The 20,501-nt window shown below is 44.2% G+C and overlaps 1 protein-coding gene across 3 annotated transcripts in view; it reads right to left on the bottom strand.

Annotated features, from left to right (window-relative positions):
* LOC139754258 (neuroligin-2-like) overlaps window positions 1–20,501 on the bottom strand; it is a 158,272-nt gene that overhangs the window by 21,510 nt on the left and 116,261 nt on the right. For all 3 annotated transcript variants that reach the window (XM_071671609.1, XM_071671610.1, XM_071671607.1), the window contains exons 5-6: window positions 1,643–1,872; window positions 305–527 (exon numbers count right to left, since the gene is read on the bottom strand). In XM_071671609.1, the coding sequence (XP_071527710.1) occupies window positions 305–527; window positions 1,643–1,872 (453 nt within the window). The remainder of the gene's footprint in view (window positions 1–304; window positions 528–1,642; window positions 1,873–20,501) is intronic.

The raw sequence follows: 20,501 nt of genomic DNA on the forward strand, positions 1-20,501 counted from the left end.
AGTGCCAACAACACCGTGGTATAGAAATGACTGGGTGTTGAGAGTGTAATGTACAACCGTGACAAAGCTGGCCAATTCTCTCGCCAACAAGCGGACGCCAATGAAATAAACATGAATCTTAAGATCACCTTTTGCCTCATCATCATTCCACAATGAATCCCAAACTCCCTTTTATACAAAAGACCGATCATAGAAAGACTAAATGATGTAAAAATACGTACTAGATACGGGAAATCTAACTGCAAATATCTATGGAAGGGAATTCGTGGAAGGATGGTGAGGGAACTTGGAGAAGTTGCCTCACGTGATCGAAGTCGCCGTTCCTGGTCTGGTGATCGAAGACGTACAGGTAGGTGTTGGGATTCGCTAGGGCGTGGAGGTTGCCCGTGTGCATGACGGGGGCGGCGTATAGGGCGTCGGAGAGCAGCGCCAACGTCTCGTCACGGGTGCTGATGGGATGCCGCACAGGTCGGTCCCAATCGGTGTATTCGTTGATCACAGTGTCCATGATCTCCGTCAGGTGGTAGCTGCAAGAGAGGCATGTGTGTTACCTGACGAAGGACAGTAGTAGCTGTACTGGAAAGGTGCTGGTTATAGGTAAAGACGTGGTGGGAGGGAGGGAAAAAGGTGACCCCTGGGGATTAAATTGATCACAAAGGAGGCGACAACTTTAAGGGAAGGTTAGTGGGTATTAAGAGTGGTGTTACGTATTAAGGAGAGTGTCAACTTCATGGGGAAGTGATGGTGACAACAGGAAAATGATGACAATGGAAGATTGTGATGACATACGAGGAACTGTTGGTGGCAGGTGAAGGTGAGTAAATGGGACGATGGCCTGTTGGGGAAAAGTGGTGACCAATGTTACAAGCAGCGACTGTCCTTCAAGCTGGTGACTATGGGGGAAGATGGTCACTATAAGGGTGGATGGTGAGTATTGTTACTGGTGAGGAATGCATAGCAAGTTGGTGTATACGAAGGGAAGTGACGAGGATAAGGGGAAAATTAATGTGCAGGAAGGAGACTGTAGGGGAAGAATGGTCACTATAAGGTAAGATGGTGTGTATACGAGATGGTTCTGGTTGTAGGGGGGATGGTACCGCCTGTAGTGGAAGGTGGAGGTTGCTGGGGAAGGTGGAGATTGCTGGGGAAGGTGGAGAATGTATGGGAAGGGGAGTGAGGTTATCAAAGTGACTTTTGGGGATGGAGGTGGTGTGGTTTAGTTGGTGATGTGCGGTTGTTAGAGTTCTCTACATGTGTACCGTCAGGTGATGTTGTAGTGAACCAATATACACAAAAAGTCACCTGGAAGACATCTGTCACCTGCAGCATTACAATGTTTCCAGAAGTATACATTTTCAAAGATTTGCGATCCTATTCTTTAAAAGCAGAAATCTTACTTTCCGACGTCAGATAACTGAATGAGAATGCATGAAAACATAATGCAAATCTAGGATTACAATACGAATCTGATTTAGCAAAACTGACAAATTTTCATGGTAAATATTCAAGCCAAAATCATGGGACTCGTCATGCAAAAAAAAAAAAAAAAAAATGACTACAATCAGAACACGAAAGACTGAGGATGTTGAAGCCAATCAAGAACATGACTTGAATCCAATGAACACGAAAACCATGATCATACTTGTAGGTGTTCCTGATAAACGTCCTTAATATTTTATTTCTTTTGTCCGTCTCGAAGCCAAACTTGATGTCATCATCGCTGAAGGTGAAGAAGGCGTCGGAGGGCGTGACGCCGAAGATGAGGTCGTAGCTGGCCAGCCGGTTGATGTAGGACTGCCGGTTGGAGTCGAAGTCTGTGTTGATCACCACCCCGTCCACCGTTGGCCCGAACGCGTAGTAGTACTCGGGGACCTGTCGACACAAGGGCTCAGATGTAGTTCGTGGGTAAGTGTTGACAGTTTGAAAGAACTTCCACAACACAAATGTTTATGGTTATCAGAATGGCATAAAACTTATATCCTTCAATAATTTGTGTATATGTCTGCTTAAAATCTCTTTCATCATAGCGTTTAAGTATACCCATTAAGTACCATATTAAAAAAAAGTACTTTTGTTTCATCATAAAGTGTTTAAGTATACTCTTGAAAATACCTGACATTAAAAAGTACTGATGTTTCATCATACAGTGCTTTAAAGTATACCCACTAAAGTACCAGACTTTAGAAGCACAAGTACTGAAGTTTACCTTAAAGATAAATTGATTATACTTAAAAGTGTCTCAGAACCTCGCTCTCCAGGAACTGCGTTTTGCATAACAACATTACTACAGTACTCTGGGAAAATCAGAGGTAACAACAAAATGGAAATTTTCTAAAACGTGGGACGAGTCGAATTACGGGAGTATGTGAGGAAAACTAGATAAAAGACGCCCTGATGACCTACAGCGATCTGCTGCAACACAGCAACAGAAACTTAACTTCCAAATGTATAAAGACAGGGACGTAATTGTGAGGTGTATTTCATATTGCTTTATCGTAGCTGTAACACAAAGCCCTTCAGATGGAAGAGAAAGAAAGGAAATAGAGGTAAGGAGCTTACACAAAACGCACTATACTATTCTGCCTCCCTCTATCTACAAGGTTATGGTTTCTTCCCTTCAGCAGCAAAGCTCGTCACATACATCCCAGTATTTTGTCATTTTGGCTTCGCCATATACGTTGCAGACACTATATAGAACAGTTGGTGCGCGTGCGCGTCCTCAGGGAAAAACCATGGGCACAAATGTATTGTGATAAGCCCGACCCCGTCTCTCGTGCGGGACACAACAGGTGAGGCCTTGAAATGTAAATACGCGGACCATCTTTCAGGGCGGTGGCGGCGGGTCCCTGATGCTGCCGCACCGCCCTGATCCTTCCTACAACATGAACCATTATGTAAATCAAGTCACTGGCGGCTGCAAGTTTGGCTGACTTTTGGCGAGCCTAGCTGACTTTTTTTTTTTTTTGGCGAATTCGGTTTAATTTTGGAGACCAAAGCCTCGTCCTTGGTGGTGGGGCAGACGGACCCTAACTCGCTCATACAGCTGCCTCTATCGACACTGTCTGTTTGAAGATAAAAACAATGAATCTACTGGCATTCAGAACACAGACTGATTGCTCGGTACAGCTTCTAGACGTAGCAACTTTCAGCGAGGGAGATGCACCAGCTTCTTAACCACGTCTTGTCAGGAAAATATGGCTTATTGACATCATACCACTAAGAACCGCAGACGATGTTAGTTGATGTTAGTTGATGGCCCAAGGAGGTAGAACGTCTTGCAGTAGACACAAGGGAGATGCCTTGATGCAATAGTATAAGGCACAATGACTTCATGTATGGAGTAAAATTTCTTTCAGACGTCCGTAGGGAGGAACTGACGAAGTATTCAACTTATGGTCAATCTCTAAGAGAGCCCAGCAACTTCAAATGAATCAGTGTCACATCTGTCACTGTGGACAGTCTCATTATTATCGTGTACGTCTGGGATTTTTCTTCCTAATGCCTTCTGTCTGCAGTAATTCAACTGTGAAGACGGCCTCACTGGATTGCCACGGCAAACAAAGGAAGAAACATCATGAACATCACAATAGAATATTTAGCATAGGAACAGCCTGCCTCCTACAGCATTAGTGACATCATAAAGCGCAATACTGCAGACTTCCCTCAGTGGAGGACGTACATGCACCGAGGTATGAACATTACGAACGTATGTGTCTTGTATATACTCACTATCTCTGTCTCATGCGTGAATGTTGACACTTCTTTTATATGGAACATAAAACGTGAACGTTGACTCCCACCAATAAATGGATGACAAGATATCTTTGCAATTAGATTGCCGACAACAACAGTTAGATATCACAAGGGACGATTTTGTGAAGAATGAAAATACGACAAGGTGTGCTGAGGGAGGAGGCAGAGCCCAAGACGGGTGGATGTTGTGGCAAGGGACCTCAGGAGGTGCTGAACTCAGCGTGTGAGAGAGAGAGAGAGAGAGAGAGAGAGAGAGAGAGAGAGAGAGAGAGAGAGAGAGAGAGAGAGAGAGAGAGAGAGAGAGGCGGGAGCGCACGACCAGATTGAGTGGAAATCGAGTCTCCTTCATGCTGCTGAGAGAGGAAGTCGCACAAGATTGATCGAGAATAAATATCCTTTTTTTTTTTTTTTGGCAGAGCCATCTTTTTCCACGTAACCGATTGACCGAACACAAGCGTTGATGACACTCACATTAATGACCAGTATTTTCACATGTGATCTGCAGACCAAAAGCAATTAACCTTACTCCACCGACATGTGGAATTTTGTGGGTTTTGATAAGTAGGCTGGCTGGCATTGCCAAGGAGATTCCAAGAGCTGGTTGGGTAAACAAGGCGAAAAGTGGAAGTGTGGTACGAGTAAGCACTCTTGTACACTCGTCCAGGACGCTCTTCTAAGCTGGGCAAGAGGGTTTAAAGAGGCTTAATGAGAAATGAAAGAGAAACAATTGCACCTGAGACAGGCCGCGCTCACTCGGAAGCCAAGATTTGTATACCTCCTGTTTCTCCTAGGAGTAGCGGATCGAGTCTTGCTGTAAGAGGCTTCGGTATACTTATGGAATACACTGATTTCCTGATATACACACACACACCTTATTGTCGTCATCATCAAATCAGATGTCTCGAATTCAGTGAGCAGGTCCAGCAAAGACACACAGTGGTATAAGGGGCAAAAGATGAAGTGTATAGCATGGTGAATGAAGTTCTATTTGGTGGCGCGTGAGATACTGTTGTCTCCCCCACCTGCAGCGTGCAGATTGATGCTACAGTAGCTATCGTATCAGCGTGGGAAGCGTTGCTCCTATGTCGTTGTAGCGTGGAAAACGTTGCTAGTGTGGCGCTCTCTATAGCGAGGAGAACGTTGCTAGTGTGGCGCTATCTATAGTCAGGAGAACGTTGCTAGTTTGGCGCTGTCTACAGCGTGGAGAACGTTGCTAGTGTAGCGCTCTCTTACAGCGTTGAGAATGCTGCTTTCATCTTTATGTCGCGGCGTGAAAAGTGCTGCAAATGTCTCTTCGCAGTAACGCAGAAAGCGTTGCTAGTGGGGCTTTCTTAGTAGCGAGGAGAGCGTTGCTACTCTGTAGCAGCTTGGAAAGCATTGTTACTGCCTCTCTTCGTAGAGTGAAGGGCGTTGCTACTGGCGCCACCGACACTCTAGCTCCGCCGGTAGAGCGTGTGGCGTCTCCACTCTGTGCCAGCAGCACAAATACGTAAACTTCTATTTTTTTTTCTGAAGAGTGAATTAACTTACATCTTATAACAAAACTTGGAATACTTACGCATGGCAAAGTTTGTTAATAAGGCCTTTACAGCTGAAACACATTTTTTCACCCCCAGGGCCAACGAGATAGCGATTTCTTTTAAGGGCCGTCGCTTGGCGCCATGTACAGATTTCTTTCGCTACGTCTTCCCTCTTGCGCTGGGCAGTCTTGTGGTAGGCGAACATCTTCCTCAGTGCTTCCTCGTTACTGTTGTTGCTGATGCTTTCACCTGTCTCACTGCTGAAGCTGCTCGTGTCTCATCTTTCCCAACTGATGTCCTCCCAGGTGATGTGGACGTGTCACCAAACAAAGACCAGGTGATGGGGACGTGTCATGATAAAGGAACCAGTATTAGGGTGGCATATACGGGTCACCACACAAGGACCACAAGGTATGAACGTATTATGAAACAAGGACCAAATGGCATGATCGTCTCTGTAAACAAGGACCAGGTGGCCACGAACGTGCCATCCATCATGGACAAAGAGGCAGGAACGTATCGACAAAAGAAGACGCAGGAGCCTTGTTAATGAAGCAAAGGCGAGGAGAGTCACGGTGGCTGATTGGCATCACACTCCCCGAGACGTGATCTTGCTGTAGATTCGAAACATCTTTAGTTGCATTACTTACCCACCTACAAGTACCTACGACGAGATTCTACCAGAGTAACAAGGCTAGCGCGTAGCACTCACCGCATATTTAGCTTAATCATGTTTTTCTTTCTGCCGCCACGCAACCTACATAGCTATCGCTCCGAGGTTCATCTGGAACTGACGTTGACCATTTGCTCAAGTTTTCTTTTGAATGTTTCTTTGGTTCCACGTATGTATCTTTTCTACTGTGAGTGTTTAGGTGTAGTACACATATACTAAAATCTAGTGCATCTAATGAACCCTATCGTCTATGTGGTACTCGTGTGGTAGACCTGAAAGGTATCTTTAAAATAATCACGAACCTAACCGTACGTTTGTAGAGATAACAATGCTACTACTGGCATGAATACTAAGGCCATATTAACATTAATCACAAATTATCAGACAATCAGTTTGCACAGTCTGTTCTCTGAATGAAGAAGAGGTACTTAAAACGAAGAGATATTAGTGATAATCACACATAACAGGATGACAATGACTTAACATCGAAGCTCTGCTGAGGTGCGACAGAACGGAGGGGAAATTCGTCCCATCTGGGCTGAAGTGCGGGCTTAATCTTGGGCTGGAGGACGACGCACTCAAAAGGCAAATATAATCTCGGGGGAGCTGCAGGTGCTGCTATTAAAGACGGAGTTACATTAGAGGTGATGGGACATTGTTGGGAGTTCACCCAAGGGATACGAGATAGTTGCAGGGCAGTGTAAGGTTTTAGGGGGGTCACTGGATGGTCATGTTTGGGGTCATGTAGTCACCCGAAGGCCATGCATGGCTACGAGGTCAGCTGCAGCAGGTGCAAGGCGGATGTGCAGGGTCGTCATGGGCTCAAAATTAAACAAGGAATCGTGGGGGAGACACAGGGGTGGTTGCTGGGACGTCTGCTAGTATACTGGGTTGATCAGGGGAGGGCGCGAGGTCGTCTTAAAAGTCGTGGCGAGGTCATGGAGACGATCGTGGAAGCTTTCGCAAGAAGAACGAGTCATCGCGAAGTTACATTTCCTCGAAGTCAGGTCAAACTAAATATAAAAACCCCCTATTAACTATCTGAGAACTGCAGGAACATGAATTCGCGAACGACAGCTGAACAGGTGATAGAGCCAGCATTACAAATTCATGTCGGAGGTGCTACATGCGACGGACTAATATTATACATTCTGGTTTCGTAATTCACAAGTAATAATTCAATATTAACAGTGCCGAGTCTCAGCGTTATATCTCACACGTCAACATTCATTAATCAAGGTTTGGATGAAACATGGAACAGACTGGCATCACCAATTCAGGATTTATATGTTACATACAATCAACATTTACCGGCCCAAAGTCTATAGTTTCTATGAGCCAGACTACATTATATTTCAAAAGTACAAGGTTTATACGATTTCCCTTACAAGTTCCAATTAGAATAACTAAAGGGGCTAAAACGATAGAGAAGCAAGGGGGAAAAAAGGCGGAAAAAAAACCACCAGTTTTGGAGGCAGTGAGGAAAAGCTTGCTCTCTAAAAACGATCAGGTTGGAGCCATCAAGCTACGGAGGGTGAAGAGTTCCAAATCCTCACGATATGGAGACAGAAGCGTACAACACAACAGGCCACTGTCTGTAGATAGAGGAGTTGGGGAGTTTATACGAGAGGACATATTGGGATGGAGAGTCAGACTCAAGTCCTGTAGGGAGGTAAAGGAGATATGTACAATAGGGAGGAATAGGATGCGAAGCGAAGGAGAAATAGGTCTAGGAGGAGGAGGAGGAAGCCATACCAAGTCATATGAGAAATCCAAGTGAGGTCATCTGGAAAGTGGAAGTCAAAGGAGAATATATGGAACAAGAGGAGGTCAAGTGTTTAAGAGGAAGTCATGGATAGTGATTTGGACACAGGGATGTCACGTGAGGTCATTATGAATTTGACGGGTCACAGAAAGCAATGCATTAAGGTAGCAGTGTTGATTAATGCTAACTCAAGATGGCAGAGGAAAGAGAGGTGAAAATTGGACACTACTGGTGGTAAATAACCGATAAGACCTAAGTGTAAGACGCTTCAACCGAGCGATAAATTCCTCCAAAAGGCTCGACCCTCAAAGGACTTCATCTGTCGAGAATACCCTAGTAAACAAACTCGAAGTAAATCCTCTTAAAAAAAAAACAAAAGTTTGCTTGTTTAACACCTAAAACTTATGTAAACTAATTTTCACCTCAGCCTCCTCCGGAAAATTGCTGATAGCACCCAGAAAAAAAACACAGATCCGTCCATGGCAAGGCTATTGCTGAGCTGAGAAAACACTTTGATGAAACTACTTTAAAAGGACAATTACTCGAAAAACTAGAAAGCCGAGACAATAAGGGTCTTACAACCAGCTCATGTACTTCACGATTTAATTTTAAGGAATCACTTCTACTCTTAACTTTAAGCTTTTCATGGGCAACGCTATCTCAATGTGTGCTACAACCTTTTTGTAAAAGATCCACACAGTATAGGGGATAGGCGTCGAGGGGAGGTCGTTGTAGTGTTATATGTTGTACATAGTCTTCAAGTCCTCGTCCAAGAACAGCCCTATGGTTTGTGAAAGCAATGATGCTACGTAACAGACAGAAATAAAACCTGACCCCGTGACTCTGTCGGTGCAGTTACTCAAATTCTACTTTCAGGTCCAGCTCACGTACCAAAGTTTCAGGTCCTCCTACGCCGTGAAATAACTTCTGGGTCGCTGAGGGCAGGTAGGTGTTGGTGAAAGGAAATTGTGGAAAACACTGCTTCTCTCTCAGCACGTAAGAATTCTAGGAGAAATTACGACTTAAAGATTTGGTGTTATGGGTTTCAGTGCAACTCTCGGGGCCTCGTTCTCGCACAAAATCTAAGAAAGAGACACAAAGGAAGGCAAAAAGGAGACCATTCGCTCCTTTTCAAGGATGTTTGCTATAGTGACAGGGTTGAGAAACATAGTATGGGAAAAGGGAGAAGTACCTTTCAATGCTATGTCAACAAAAGATACGCAAACAAGATCATGATGATAACAGCAATGATGATGATGATGGTGTCTGATGATAGTGATGATGATGATGTCACTGATGATAGTGATGATGATGATGATGGTGATGACTATCAAGGTACTGATGATGATTATGTTCATTCTAGAGACCAGGAAGACCATGAGGACAATGACGATGATAATGAATGTGATAACACTCTTGACAGTGATAAAAATAATGACACGATGACCGCAATGACGATGAGTGAACATGACTGCAATGACGAAGGCTGGAGTCGGGGGTGAGGAGGAACCAGATCACGTGTCGGGAATTACCCCTTAAGCACATAACTTTTTTTCTTTCCAGAATTCAATTTGCTTTCCAGGGAGAGTTGACTCACATACAAGTACATAACATATTCCAGCACGGCTCCTCCTCCTTCTCCGAAGGACTGACGAAATGACAGAGCGAGTAACATCCATAAACTCTTTGCCTAACAGACATACAGCGTCAGAGATCGAAAATAACGGAGAGTTTCGTTCCTGTAATACCTCCAGGCGGCTTCAGCCGCCTACACACACACTTGCGTCGGTTTCCAGAAACTATAAAAAACACACAATAAACACGTGTGGTGCTTACAGACGCTATTACAAAACGCGTAAACTGATCCATTCTCCTTTGTATGAACACATGACCATTCGACTCTTCACTAAGGCTGAACAAACACTTTTTTTGAGCCGATTTTTAAACCCACATATTTGCCTGCTTTGAGAGATCATCGTATAGCGTAAAGAGATCTCATTCATCCCAACAAAAATTCAAGAACCACACGCAAGCATAACTCGTGTTTCAAGCGCCTGGGACAAAATGCACAAGCGTTCCTCATCTTCTTTCAGTCCCCCCGACTCCGGGCGGAAAACCGCAAGCACTCGCGTCTGCTTCCCAGAGACACGAAGGCAAAACACACAAGCACTTGCATCACGTCCTGAGACCTCTGGCCAAACAAGATATCACTGGCGGGGCTCAGACGGACCCGCAAAGCATCAGTCGTCCCCACAACGGTGTTTGTCCTGCTCTTGCCACCGCTTACCTTCTCGAGCCCCCCGAGGGAAACCTCGTGAGCCCTCTCGAACGGTGACACACTTTTGCGTGCCGGAAACCCAGGTCTCGTGGAGAGAGGAGTATCAGCTGATTCCCTCGTAGTGTCGACCTCAGAAAAATCCCAAAGAGCATGGGTGTGTGTGTGTGTGTGTCTTTGGTTGCTTCAGGAGCCGGGAGCAAATGCAAGCGTACACACCGAGTGATGAAATCTTCAATCCAGATAGCATGCAGGAGTCCAGAAAGTTGTCGGAAAGGGTAAATAGTTTATGAGCTGAGGACCCCCTACGAGTGTACAAGTCCCACATACCGTAGCAGTACGAAATTACAGACCAAAACACCCCTCATCTGCCACTATCATCACACACATTCAACAAACCTGCAAAATACTCACTCCATCTCCACGTCATCACTACCTGTTATCACTTCCCCTTTGCCCCCTTCACCGAAGCTCCCATTTGTTCTCACATGAGAGATCTCTCTCTCTTGTGTCGGTGTCTCAAGTAATGACATCGAGGAGATAAGAGCTAGGAGGCGGGAGACGGGCAATGGAGAACAATGTTATGTCACATATGAAGAGTCTCTTCCTGGGGAACAGCCAAAGACAAAAGGGTCAAATGGGTGCGAAGGCAGTGGGTAGAGGATCTAACATCTACTACATGGGATCAGTGCCCATTTCAGTGCTACAATGACTCAGCTGAGCCTACTAATACAGAAGCACAGGGTACACCACCATTATAAAAAAAAACCTTGACTCTACGAACAAAAAAAAGCTTTAGCGTCTGTAAATATGTGACTAGCATTCAAAAGCAGCTTTACTTATGCTGTGTTCCACCTCTGAGCGGTACAGACACATATACTTCTAAAGTTGTACGAAAAACATGGATGCTTCAGTTATTAATATCATAAATAAAACATCGGAAGTTGAAAAAGTCCCTCTCATACAGATTCCTGCAGCTTATTTCTAGCTTTATAATATTAATACCTAGTCTTTCTTTCGCTGTGTCCCATCCTCACTTCCTAACACTTCCTTACTTGGGTTGAACTTCATTTAATTCCTGTGTGTGTGTGTGTGTGTGTGTGTGTGTGTGTGTGTGTGTGTGTGTGTGTGTGTGCGTGCGTGAGGGAGGGAGGGAGTGGATGGGGTTGAAGCGAGTCTTATCTAATATTCTAAAAACCATCCTAGCAGAGCTAACGAAATTTATTCTCCCTAACGTACCCCCGCTAAAGCTGGACTCGGGAGAAGTTTGCCAGATAAGTTTTTCAGCGCAAGACGAACGCTTTAAAACTTCGCTACATCTCACAGCTTCCCCCTCCACTGGAGCTGACACGAAGCAAAAGCAAGAGAGACGTGATCAAACCCAATCTAACTTTACGTAAACCAAAATTCTGGGTATGGCAAGTCGTGTTCATTACTCCTAAATCTCCTTAAAAAAAGATAAAAGTCAGATTCTGAAGTCGATGCCAATATACGACGTGCCTACGTTAGTGTGTCGTCTATTGACAGTATAGATGAAAAGGGATGGAAGGCAATGGTCTTGCTTAGTGACAGTAGGTCAGTGATGGTCTTGAGGGACGTCTGCTGTCGTGTGACCACATACAGACACACATGGCGTCCATCCCAGCATACTAACCCCACTTCTTTGCAAACATACTAACTCCACTCTATGCAAGCGGCTCCAACACCGCCGGTAACCTCAAATGTCATGAATATCTCTGCTCTTTGTCACGACTTTTATCAATCTACTTCATGTCGCCTTCCTTATACTCGTGCATTGTTTTTACCTTCACACAACGAGGAGGACGGGATGTGGATCATACACAGGCGGAGTTCGGTAACACCGAGTAAAGACATGGATATATAAGGTTCAGACATGGGGCAACTTGTTTAAAACTCTCCTCGTCACACACAAAAAAATAGTAATTGAATTGTAAACAGTAATGACGTGGAGACAAAAATACACACAGAGACACACACTCACACTAACATACAAATTATAGCCACACAGAAACATAACGAACTCTCGCATACAAACACAAATACCCACAAACATACACAACTACCTATACAAATACATATGCACACACAAATACACACAGTGTTTTCCTCAAGCGTAGACGCACACAAAAACACTAGCGTCTAACACAATATTCACCTGAAGGTTAGTTTATCCCAGTCTCTTGACAGTAATATCGTAATTTGCCGAAAAAAAATCATCTCCGTTTAAAAAAAACAGAAACAATGGTGTGTTGCGTCTTGTAACACGGACGAGTCCATGGTTACCAAGCGCGGGATTGTAGTTTACACACACACACGATAATTGATGATGGAAAGCACTCGCACCATCCCAATTATCGTGTGTACAGAAGAACCGTTAAACGTGTGTATGGAAAAAGAATTTTCCTTTTTTCCCCCCAGCGACCAATCCCTTCATTATAAGTAAATACGCCTGCCTACGCGTACAGGGGATTCAGTCACTGTACATCAAATACACACGAAGTAAAGAAGTGTATTTGTTGGCACTAAGATAGTCTAGCCATTATGTCAAACATAACCAGCACACAGCTCCCCTTTTTTTTCCTTCCCCATCTTGTTTTTGTCACCTTAAATTTACCTGTTTGCTCGTAATGGCATACAGGGGTAGGATAGGCTGGGTCTTAATAGTGAGCTGATCAATACACAAACAGACGGTGGTGAGGACAGAGCGGCTGAAGATGACGCCCAAGTGGCTCTCACGACATCCATGGGGGAGGGCCAGACACGACCACATCCCTGGCGTCACTTCTCCTTGCGAGGGAGCCTCTACTCTCTACCACGGAGGACAGACTAGGACAAACGCTGTGGCCTAAGTTGACTAGGCCGCTGTGGTCTATGCTGATAAGAATTACATTGGGTATAAGTATCTAAAGGATACACTAGACTGAATGAGACTGGGTTAGCTTGAACACCCCTCCTCCTCTGATACCTGGCTTAATCATATAATATGTTGTTCCTCGAGATCTGACAACAGACGTATTCTGAGGATAAAATCAATGACTATGAGCACTATCAATCATATATGACCCGACACAAGAATCTCTTTCAGAAGAGAATAACAACAACTACGAAATCTAAAGCACAAAATGTTCGCAAAAAATGTTAAAAAAAAAAAGAAAAGAAAAATATATGTGGAAGATCCTGCCCCCTCACTCTAGTGTGGAGATTTCATAAACCCTGGAGGCACACTGCTGACTACAAGGAAAAAAAAAAAAGTTTTTCGGAATTTGCATATATCAGAGACGCATGCAAAATTTCCTTGAAGGGCCTTGCATTAACTTAGGCATGTTAAAGTTAAGCTCGTTTGAATTGGGTTTTGGTTAATGAGGATACTGTTAGTGAGGTTCGTTAACTTCAGTCTGCATGGGCCTAGATATACCTGCATTGTCTGGGTATGCATTAAGCAAATCACTAGTTCAGTGCTTAAGTGAATCGAAAGTCTGGACTCTTGCGAGGCAGGTACCTGGATCAGAGTCTGTGAGGCAGGCGAGTGTCTGTGTGCGAGAGGTGATGGCACTGGGACGTGTACGAACGAACATTAGAATCTCGTTACCAGTGGGTCTCCTGGCACCATTTTCTGTCACTTTTTTTTTTTTTATCACCAAAAAGGTTGTGCCGTAGTATGATTTTTTTTAAGGAATTCTCACCAATTTCAAAAGTTAATTATCTTTCATACTGTAAACACAGAGTTGCTCAAGAGCTGTGCAGAAGTGATTAAAACAAATGTTTTCAACACAAACTATTAACTTTTCCAGAGTTTCAAGTTCCTTATTGCTTCACAAAGTGTAAAGAGAGTGACGTGCTTTTGCAAACTGTTTGTCTTTGTACTGATTATATATATATATATATATATATATATATATATATAACTTTGTATATGCACACATATACATATCAGCTTACAAATGGTGCTCATTTATCGACCAGCCCCTTCGTAGGAGGAACGCCTTCGGTTCGCTGTGACTGATGCTCATAAAACTGATACAAGTCGCAGCCCCGTACCCAGGGTACGTCATGGCCTGCTACAGGATCGTACCGTCGTGCTCAAGTAAGCTGAAAAACCACATGACGTAAAAAGAGTGAGGCGCCGTACTCTCCATCAAGCAAGGGTAAAAAAAAACGCTTCGTTTTTTCATCCTAGTTCATGGACTTAGTCAGCCTGAGCCATGCGAAATTGAATCTGGTATGTACCTCTGGCGGTGGGGGGGAATCAAAAGAGAAGGTTTCCTGTGTGGGATGGTAGCGTTAGTATGGGGGTTTAGAGGTCTCCGCCACCATGTTTTGTGCAGGGCAAATAGAGAATCCTCGTCATTTATGCTTCATGTGGGGTTTATTTGGGCCGTCTCGCTCTGCGCTTCAGAGGTTATCTGGTATAGTACAGAGGCGAGATCAGAAGGAAAAGAGATCCTCGCTGGACTGCTCACAACCAGGACTCAGCGGTGTGGCGACGATCCTTTTGGGGTGGTGGTCGAAGCGCTGTTGTTGCTCTGTTCGCTGCGGGTTACAAAACTAAGTCATCTGTTATTGTTCATGGGTGCGTCGAGAGGTTTAGTACTCCGAAGGCTCCCTCCGGGTGCCAACCTCCCCACAAAAAAAAAAAAGTTTGTTTATGCTCCATGCGACTACTAGCTGGAGGACAGGAAGGAGGAAGTTTGGAAGGAAAGCGAAGGGTATTGTGAGTTTCAAGAGGAGGCGAAGTGGACGAAGTTTTATTTGGCAACGCAAACATGTGGAGGCAGACTGCACATATTGAACCTGGGAATGTGTTAGTAAACAGGAAGCACATAGGAGCCAAAATAGACCTGGACATTTATACATGTTTATTTGCACAGTATCACGAACACAGTAGCAATATTGGGTACACAGAAATGCACTTACCCAAGTACAAAAATACACAAAAGAATATAGGAATATATAAATGTACGAGGCATTGAATGTCTCAATTATTTGATACGACCATAGATTGTGGGTTGGATGGGAAACGTTGACAAAGGGTAGGTGTAGGTTCCAACGGAGATGCGGACGTCAAAGGCTACATCAAGACTTAAATTTTAAGTTACTCCCGTGACCAAAGGACGAGGCTTTCCCAAATCACGTTCTACTTTTTATTCCAAAATCAAGACATCATAATCACAGAGGCTTACTATTCAGAACCCACCATTAGCTACGACTTGAACGTAATTTCTGATTTACGACAACTTCTCTTAAGATTTGTTTCATTCTCCCATCGGGAAAAATCCACAGTCAGGGAGATCATGAAGGACAACATAAGCTTCTTCGGAGCTGAAGGGGGTGAAGGGGACTTAGGTCGTAATAGGATCAGCAAGTCTTAAGACCTGGGACAATTTATCTCAGATGGAAGCAACGATTTAGTACACGTCGGGTGTTGGTGAGCTACCAAGTTGGCAGATTGACTTGTGACAACAACTGAATGACAACTACCACACATTTGGCCATATGTCTCAGTTTTTTTGTCCTTAAACGCTGTTCTTTTGAGGTCAGACATATTAGTTGATCCTAGTCGTACATTAGTTGATCCCAGTCGTATATCAGTTGATCCCAGTCGTGTATTAGTTGATCCCAGTCGTGTATTAGTTGATCCTAGTCGTATATTAGTTGATCCCAGTCGTATATCAGTTGATCCCAGTCGTACATCAGTTGATCCCAGTCGTACATTAATTGATCCCAGTCGTGTATTAGTTGATCCCCGTCGTGTATTAGTTGATCTCAGTCGTATATTAGTTGATCCCAGTCGTGTATTAGTTGTACCCAGTCGTACATTAGTTGATCCCAGTCGTATATTAGTTGATCCCAGTCGTATATTAGTTGATCCCAGTCGTATATTAGTTGATCCCCGTCGTATATTCTGCGATATCTGTTCTACATTAGTGGATGTGATCTCTGTGTTCTTACGCTCGTGCACGCAACATATACAGACAGACAAGCAGAGGACATGTTTTTTGAGCGAATAAGACGTAATATATCTGGCTTATTCTTCTGTTGCAATAGAAGAAAAATTCAACCTGAACAGCAAATAAAAATATGACTTTTTTCGATGATTCATAAGCTAAAGGTACTAAAACAGATAGATAGATAGATAGATAGATAGATAGAGAGAGAGAGAGAGAGAGAGAGAGAGAGAGAGAGAGAGAGAGAGAGAGAGAGAGAGAGAGAGAGAGAGAGAGAGAGAACGTCTTACTAATGAAATGTTCATTTGAAAGATAACAGTCAGTCTTCCTCCCAACCCAAGGCAACACTCAGGAACTCCACAGTAAAGTCACGGGCGCGCAAAGCTTAATTTCCAAAGTAACTCGAGAACGCTACGAAACTATATACGTTTCACGGAATCCGCTGTTTTCCGAGCCCGATCAGCTGATAAGCTCAGGCCCATTAAAAAAAAAAAAAAAAAAAATCCCATGAATTTTACACCGGCTTTTAAAATCTTTTTAAACGTCGAACACACAAATAAAGTTTATTCTGCCGTTGGAATTGGTAATGCATCTGTACGACTCACACTACTAAAATGTTTGTCACTGAATCGTAAATAAGGAAGATTTGATTTACACTAGATTTCACATCCCTTAGTCTAATTACTTTCAAGAATGATTGCAAATAAAAAACATCATTGCCGTAAATCAAACAAATATGACTGTTCTACGACAATTTATTTACGTTTATTTTCAGTCATATTTTCATCCCAAAGTGAGACTGATTTATTCATTCATTTTCATACACTATTTTTTTTTTTCTATCAGGAAAGGCCACCAGTAAGGCAAGTGTCCGGCAGTACAGTGTTGGGTACTATGAAAAAAAAAAAAAAAAACATTTTAACAAGATATCAAGTGTTTAAATGAGCATCTCAGGAGGTTATCGAACAGGTGTACCCTAGTTGGTCTACGCTTCCCTAAAGGCTTCTACCGGTGTATTTGACTCAACTATCGAGTCCTGCAGAACAGATAAGAGATATGGAGAATAGATAAAGAGAGATCGTTATAGATGAAATAACTCAAATATGCGCATCAGTCAGATACCCTTTTCATCACATATACATTACGCAGCAGTGGATATAAGATATTATCTCAGAGGTTCCAGGTGGCTATGCCCTACGTCTGGCCAGACAGTGTTAGGGAGAACATCACAGTATAAACCATTCATCCCCTCCAGATATCTAGGAAATGTGAGGCGCCTACACGAAACCCGGCTTCTCCTCAGACAGCACCAGGTGACTGTCAAAACGTTCTCCTTTCCCACCACACAAACACAAGAGATACACAGTCGAAGACACAGACACAGGCTCACACCCACGTCCTTCAGACAGTGGTAGACGGAGAAACACCATCATCCGCTGTATCACAAGCCTCACACACACATACATACATACCATCCACAGTACCGCCAGCCCCACACACACACACACACACAAACACATACCATCCACAGCATCGCCTGCCTTACACACGCACCACACGCTGCCTCGCCAGCCACGCACCACACGCTGCCTCGCCAGCCACGCACCACACGCTGCCTCGCCAGCCACATACAAACACACAGACACACACACACACCACTGCATCGCCGGCCTCAAACGCCACCTGATGAGAAAAATCTTATCGGCAGAACCAAGCGCGCCCGAGGAGATGGTATGCTCGCCAAATACACCCTTCTCCTCCTCTTCCTCCTCCATCTTCAACTCCTGTCGATCCTTTCTCCTGGCGATGACCAGGACCGACAGGCCTTACACCTAGCGATGACTCACCCTACCGATCACTGTCTTTGGTGATTCGATTTACCAGAACTAGTGATGAGTAGATCTACCAGACTTGCCAGTTGTATACTGAATGACGACCAACTCCGTCAACCATACGGAAATATATATCGTCCTGCCATCACTAGACTATGGCGAGGATCGAGACAGTAAGATGTGTCACTGTGATGACAGACTACTCCGAGATGACATACGGGGTATAGATTCTTGAGGCAATGTACTTCAGAAACGTAGAAGTCGTTGAAACTCCACGTAACAATCATGAAGTGGGATGATATTCAACCTTCATAAAGTAACGGGGAATCTAACATCATAAAGGGATAATACTCTACCTCCACAAAGTAACAAGGGGATAATATTCCGACTCCATAAAGTAACTAGGGATAATATTCTACCTTCAGAGGTAACAAGAGGGACAATATTCAACCATCATAAGAGTAACAGATGGGTAATACTTTCCTCTCATCAAGTAACTGGGGATAACAGTCCACCTTAATAAAGAAACAAAGTTCTCCTACTTTGCTTCCTACCATCACTTGACAGAAGAAAGGGGGCATTTTGCCCCTATGGCCAACAACCCACAACTTGCCTTAGCACCAAAATGCAGAATATATACAAATAAAATTCTCGAGCTCTAGAGGAGATGAAAAATCCCCGTTTGGTTCATCATTTTTCTAAACTGTGAGTGTCCGGGCTCTGCATGTGGTCGATGCCACCCACAGGGATTCTGATAGCCAGGAAGGGGTGGCTGGCGAGGCAAACTGCTAGTCATGCAGCGGTGACTTACCACCTGACAACCTAACAACACTGCATTTCTCTCTGACGACACAGTCCTCTCGGGTAACTGTCTATCATCTGACGAAATCACCTTATGTTAGTGTTTTCTCTGTCAACGGTGCCTTCCCTGTCAACAGGGCCTTCACTTTCAACAGGGCCTTCCCTGTCAACAGGGCCTTCCCTGTCAACAGTGTCTTCCCTGTCAACAGGGCCTTCCCTGTCAACAGTGCCTTCCCTATCAAGTGTCGTCCCTGTCAACAGTCTTCCCTGTCAACAGTGCCTACCCTGTCAACAGTCTTCCCTGTCAACACAGCCTCACTTAACATCACTGCCTTCATTCTCCATGAGTAACTCACTTGGTGTTGGCAGACATCACTACCGAATAGACATCCTTGTTCATCCGACCCTCCGACAATTCAAATCAAAGAGCGATACATAAATATCTAAATGAATAACCTCTTGAATCAATACCTTCCACTCCAATATCTCTCTATCACCAATCCAAAGTGTGATTTCGTAAATATATTTTCAACATGCGGGGTGGCAAACATAGGAGAGCAGTGACTCTGATGAGGCAGCACTGCTTCCTCCCTCTCTCAACTAACGAAGACAAGTTTCACTGTCAACAACACCTTGCACTGCTCGTTTCCCCTCTTCATTAACCCCCCCCTTTTTTTTTAGCACGACTTTGCGATGTCTTGTGCACACGTCGGTACGATCAACGAGTACGACGTATGACCAACGATCGCTTTGACCTTTGACTCAGACCATTCAAGGGTTAGGTCACAGGCGAAGCTACAATACCCCAAGGGTCGTATCGCGATAGTCGGCAATAGTACAAAACTGGGATCGGGTTGCTGGGCAGTGCTCTGCTTAAAGCTGCTGCTTACAAAGCGTCATAATCTGGCGTACCCACATATCAGCGAGCATTTTTAGCCAGCGTCAAATTCATGTGGGTTCTGCCTGAATGCGTGTAAATGACGTACCTTCTCCGGTGTCGACTTTCAAGGACAAATAAACAAATATGAAATAAAAAGCGAGTAAAAGCGGCCTCAACTTGAGCTCAAAAAACTATTCTTTTTTTTAAATCATATTTCTGAGTCATTTAAAGTTTTGAGTTTATAAGTTCTTAAATGCAAGGGAAATACAGACCTCTTGATAAATGTAAGAGAACAGCATTAACTAGACATGCTCGCCACTCGCGCTTTAGCCATATCCAAAGAACTGCGTATCTTTGTGCATGGGAGCGAGACGTGCTCTCTCTCTCTCTCTCTCTCTCTCTCTCTCTCTCTCTCTCTCTCTCTCTCTCTCTCTCTCTCTCTCAGTAAACTGGAGGAGCCAGGGTGTTAGCAAGGGGAGGGAGCTGATGCAGCAGTTTTAAGAGTAACAGCAGAAGCCGGAACAGTGGCGGCAGTAGAGACGTTTTGAAACAGCAGCAGCAGAGGTAGCAGCTACATCAACCAAGGGAAGAGCAATGGTAGCATCACCACTGAAATAAACAGCTGCAGGCGGAAACATTAAAAACAGCAACAGGAACAACAACAACAAGACAGAATACAACAGCAGCAGCACCACCACCAAGACAACAGCAGCTACAAGAACAACAGCAATAGAAAGAAAAGACATAAACAGCAGGTGAAATAGAAGCAGCAGTACTCCCTCTGCTATGGATGGAGAGGCCCCCATCCCATCGCCATTCCACTACGTCATTCCGTAAACGGACTTCACATCGCAGGGAATGAAACAAATCTGGTATACCCGAAAGCGCAGACTTTAATGCCTCGAAACCACGACACATCGACGGAGGCAGAGAGGAGAAATCATGGTGACTTGTGTTCCTATGACGCGACTCTGTTCCTGGATTCAGCAGCAAGAATCTGTTCCTGGATTCAGCAACAAGCGCTGATGACATTCTC

The sequence above is a fragment of the Panulirus ornatus genome, chromosome 16 (assembly GCF_036320965.1).
Source record: "Panulirus ornatus isolate Po-2019 chromosome 16, ASM3632096v1, whole genome shotgun sequence".
NCBI lineage: Eukaryota > Metazoa > Arthropoda > Malacostraca > Decapoda > Palinuridae > Panulirus > Panulirus ornatus.